Source organism: Alexandromys fortis, unplaced genomic scaffold (genome assembly GCF_014885135.2).
Source record: "Alexandromys fortis isolate MF-2015 unplaced genomic scaffold, M_Fortis_MF-2015_v1.1 scaffold_27, whole genome shotgun sequence".
Classification (NCBI taxonomy): Eukaryota; Metazoa; Chordata; class Mammalia; order Rodentia; family Cricetidae; genus Alexandromys; species Alexandromys fortis.
In genome coordinates this window covers 8,293,437-8,298,144 of record NW_026067952.1, presented here as the reverse complement: position 1 = coordinate 8,298,144, position 4,708 = coordinate 8,293,437, and the positions used below count along the sequence as shown (strand labels likewise).

The window sequence follows — 4,708 nt, the reverse complement described above, 5'->3', positions numbered from 1 at the left end:
TGGTAGCAATAATTTATTAAATATTTGCTCTGAGAGAAGCATAGCTTTAAGGCTTTGATATGTAGTAATTTAATTTTATTCAGAGTAATCTGGTGCAATGTTATTATTATATATGTGATATGTAATATGTATATTATTACACAGTAATATGTGACATATAGTATTATATATTATTATAACTAATGTTATAGTTATTTTGGAGATGAGGGGACAGACATAGAGACATGAAGATGCTTGCTTAGCTAGTGGTTGTGGTTTAGGATCTCTCAGGAGGTTTCATGTATACTGGGAGTCGGTGTTATGGTCATCACAAGACTGAGCTGGGGCTAGAGCATCCAGCCTCTTATGAGGGCTTGTTGGCAGTCTTAGGTTTTTGTTGGCTTGTTGCTGAGGCCTCTACTCCTCTTTACAGGGACGTCTTGTTTGGAAACTGATTTGTCTTAAAGCAGATGATCTAAGATTGAGAGATAGTGTCTCAATAATAAAAGCTAGTATCTTTTTTTTTTTTTTTTTTTTACGAATGACACTTTATTCAGTCATTTTCTTTACAACTGAAACTCTGGGAATTCAAAATTAACATCCTTGCCCATGAGCTTCTTATACACACCAGAAAAAGTTTCCACCTTGTGCTCCACGTTGTTCTGCTGTGCTTTGTCTAAATGAACCTTTATGAGCCTGCTGCCATCCAGTTTCACTCGGATCCTCTTGCCCACAATCTCACTTGGGAAGACCAAGTCCTCAAGGATGGCGTCGTGCACTGCGGTGAGCGTGCGGCTTCTGGGGCGCTTCTGCTTATTTTTCGTACGGCTTTTCCGAGTTGGCTTGGGCAGAATCCTCCTCTGAGCAATGAAGACTACGTGTTTCCCGCTGAACTTTTTCTCCAATTCACGAACCAGCCGGACTTGGATTTTCTGGAAGGATTTCAGCTGAGGAACTGGTACAAAAATTATGATGGCTTTCCGGCCACCACCAACTTCAATTTCCTTGGCCGCAGTAATGTTGAGCTCCCGCAGCTGCGCCTTGAGATCCGAGTTCATCTCCAGCTCGAGCAGCGCCTGAGAGATGCCGGACTCGAACTCGTCCGGCTTCTCGCCATTGGGCTTGACGATCTTGGCACTCGAGCTGAACATGGCTCGCCCTTACGGAGTGCCGGCTTGGAAAGAGAAGCTAGTATCTTTTTATAATTTGGTGTTAGAAGTGAGATGCAATTATTTCTGTCATATTTTATTCTGCACATATATGATATATACACATATATAAATACATGTCAATAGGTAATCCTGCCACATATACCACAGATTGAATCTAGGGTTTTGTAAATCCTTTGTAACATTTGAACACTGTATTCTATTAAAATGTTTTAATTTTGACACGAGGTTTTGTTAAAATAGACCTTTTGTTTTGGCTGTGATTACAGGCCCTACATCACCAGGGACACTTCATGTTTTTGATACAAACACTTGTTTAATATGTGGTATGGTCATTTTGCCCTTAGTAAAGACCACTGTCCAAAGTACCATTTCAGGACTTGTAGCTTTGTGATGTTTCCCCTCTTCTACCTTTGGCTGCTATCATTGTATTATAAGGGTCTTTTTTTTTAATATTTATTTATTATGTATACAATGTTCTGTCTGTGTGTATGCCTGCTGGCCAGAAGAGGGCACCAGACCTCATTACAGATGGTTGTGAGCCACCATGTGGTTGCTGGGAATTGAACTCAGGACCTTTGGAAGAGCAGGCATTGCTCTTAACCTCTGAGCCATCTCTCCAGCCCTATTATAAGGGTCTTAAGACTGCACTTTATAAATTTTTTATCACCATGCTTTTAACACATCTACCTAGGTTTCTTAGCTGCAGAAAGGCAGAAAGAAAGATATTGAATAAATACATTCTATATCTTAGAGTCCCGTTATCAAACTGATAAAGCCGTACTGTCCTAGCCCATTTTCTGGTGTTGGAGCCAAGCACACAAGGCTTCATAATGTATAAAGAAAAGGTTTATTCTGGCTTATATCTCTGGAGATAATGAGATCAAGTGGCTATGTCATCTTCTGGTGAGGGTCTCATGGTAGAAAGAGGAAAAGAAGCAAATGTCAGCAGAAGAAAGGAGGAGGAGAATGGAGTGGGCCCACCTACCTTGGAGGTAACTAATGTTGTCCCAAGATCAAAGCCATTTACATGAGAAAGGCATTAATCTCCTCTTGAGGGCTGATTCTCTGCTCTGAGGCTTCTTAAAGGTTCAGTCATTGTTGGAGACTACCCCATCATCTGTTGTGGTAGGAAAACAAAACAAAACAAAAACAAAAAACCTCCATTTAAACCATAACATGTGCCCTTTAAAGACATGTGTGCTTTATAGTGTATACATTTGCCTCAATAATTGAAGAGTTAAAAATGAATGACACTTCTCAAATTAAATTATAGATGACTTTAAGAACTAGAAAAGATGAATCTAGAAGCAGATTGGAGAGCTGGATGTAGGAGTGGACACTTTTAATCCCAGCACTCAGGAGGGTGGAGTAGATAGAACTCAGTGAGTTTGAGGCTAGCCTGATCTACAGACACAGTGAGTTCTAGGACAGCCAGGCTTTCATAGTGAGACACTGTCTTAAACAAACAGACAGATAGACAGACAAAGAAAGAGCATTGGGGGTGAGGAAGTAAGGGTGGACCTGTGAGGAGTTGGTGGGTGAATCAGATCAAAGTATAATGTATGCATAAAGTTATCAAAGGACAAAGAGAAACATTATGTCATGTGGAGACACCAGAGAGTAAAGAATGGAAACTATGAAATATGTACAAGTCATCTGAAACAGGATTAATACTCATGCCCACTTAAATTCCAGAAGTTCAGAGGAGAAAACAGAGCAGAATAGTAGAAGCAACATTGAGGAGATCAGGGGCCAAGAGTTTCTAAATATGAAAGACAAAAGTACACGATGAACCCAAAAGTTAAACCAAAGTGAAGTCCATCTGGTTTATCCCAGCAAAGCCATTGGAAGTCAAAAGGGAAGAGAAGATCTGGAAAGCACCCAGAGGAAGCGTCACTCTGCCTTCCGCAGCGTAGGGAGAACACTTAGATAAGACTTTTTAGCAGAAATTATACAAGCCAGAACATGATGTGACGATAATTTAAATATGTTCAAGAAGATAGTAACAAACAAGAGCCGCACACCCTGAAAGTCTTCTTTAGAAGTATAGGTGAAATAAATACATCTCAAAGAAACAAAAGCTAAGATCATTCGTGTCCCTGGCCTTCCGTGAGGGAGATGGAAGGGGAAGTTCTTTAGGTTGAAGGAAAACGACCCCAGATGAAAGCCTGAAGCTAGGAGTAGCAGAGAGTCGCAGCTAAAGGGGTATGGATGATCCCAAAACAATAGCAATAATTGCTCAACATTGCAACGTTTAAAAAACATGAGATAAAAATAGGGCTATCAGTTTTGGGATCCTCCTGATATCTTGGAAGTATTGCTGCTTTTTAAAAAATAATTTTTCTAATGTTATTTTTATTGGACAATCATAATTTAAAGGCAAACACCAGAATGTTTCCATTCATATGCACAACCACTAAAATCATACGTATTTTCCACCTCGTTGGTGCATATGGGTCTTTTTTTTTTAAATTAAATTTATTTATTTATTTTACATTCCAGTTTCCCTCTCCCTCTTCTCTTCCCATTCCCTCCATTTACCTAGCCTCTCCTTTGTCCTCGTCCCCCATGCCAATCCATTCTCCTCTGTTTCTGTTAACAAAGGGGCAGGCCTCTCACAGGTATTAACAAAGCATGGCACATCAAGCTGCTAGAAGACTAGGCACCTCTCCTTCTTTTAAGGTTGGGCAAGGCAACCAGTATGAAGAATGATTCCCCAAAGCCAGTCAAAGCATTGGGGACAGGCCCTGCTCCCACTGTTAGGAGTCCTATAAGTAGGCCAAGTTACACAACTGTCACATAAATGCAGAGGGCCTTGGTCAGTCCCACACAAGCTCCCTGGTTTTCTGTTCAGACTCTTTGTGCTCCTATGAGCCCAGGTTAGTTGCTTCTCTGGGTTTTCTTGTGATGGTCTTGACCCCCTGGCTCATGCAGTCCTTCCTCCTTCTCTTCAGCAGTATCCCCCAAACTTGGCCTAATGTTTGGTTGTGGGTCTCTGCATCTTTTCCCATCAGTTACTGGATGAAGGGTCTCTGATGACAGTTGGGGTAGTCACCAATCTATGAGTATAACAGAATATCCTTAGGGAGCATCATTACATTGGCCTTCCCCCCTGCCTCCCACTACAATTGTGTTTTTTTTTTCCTACAATTTGGTTCTGTTGTAAGTCTATGGGTCACCCAGCTCATGAACAACTCTGCCTCTTATATACCTCCCCACCCTGTGTTCGCTCACCATCATGTTGTCCGACCATAGTGGTGCTTGGTTGAGTCCTGCCCCTGCCAGCCAAACACAATGCAGACCTGTTGCTGTGTCTAAGGCCTGGGGCTAGAGATCTCCAGTTTTTCTGTATCTGTTGATATTTGTTTTGTGACAGAGTATATGGTCAATTTTGGAGAAGATTGCATGAAGTGTTGAGAAGAAGGTGTATCCTTTGGTGTTAGGGTGAAATGTTCTGTAGATGTCTGTTAGGTCCATTTGAGTCAGAATGTCTGTTCCTTCCATTATTTCTGTTTAGTTTCTGTCTGGATGACCTTTCCGTTGGAGAGAGTAGGGTA

General features: G+C 41.3%; 1 protein-coding gene across 1 annotated transcript; it reads right to left on the bottom strand.

Moving 5' to 3' along the window:
• Positions 1–530: 530 nt before the first annotated feature.
• Positions 531–1,161, bottom strand: LOC126506983 (40S ribosomal protein S7-like). Its single transcript, XM_050151023.1, has one exon. It carries the CDS (start codon positions 1,128–1,130, stop codon positions 546–548), a length of 585 nt encoding a protein of 194 aa, XP_050006980.1. The 5' UTR covers positions 1,131–1,161; the 3' UTR covers positions 531–545.
• Between the last annotated feature and the right edge of the window lie 3,547 nt (positions 1,162–4,708).

Coding starts and splice junctions, on each gene's coding strand:
- LOC126506983 (XM_050151023.1), bottom strand. CDS start 1,130: ATGTTCAGCTCGAGTGCCAAGATCGTCAAGCCCAATGGCGAGAAGCCG.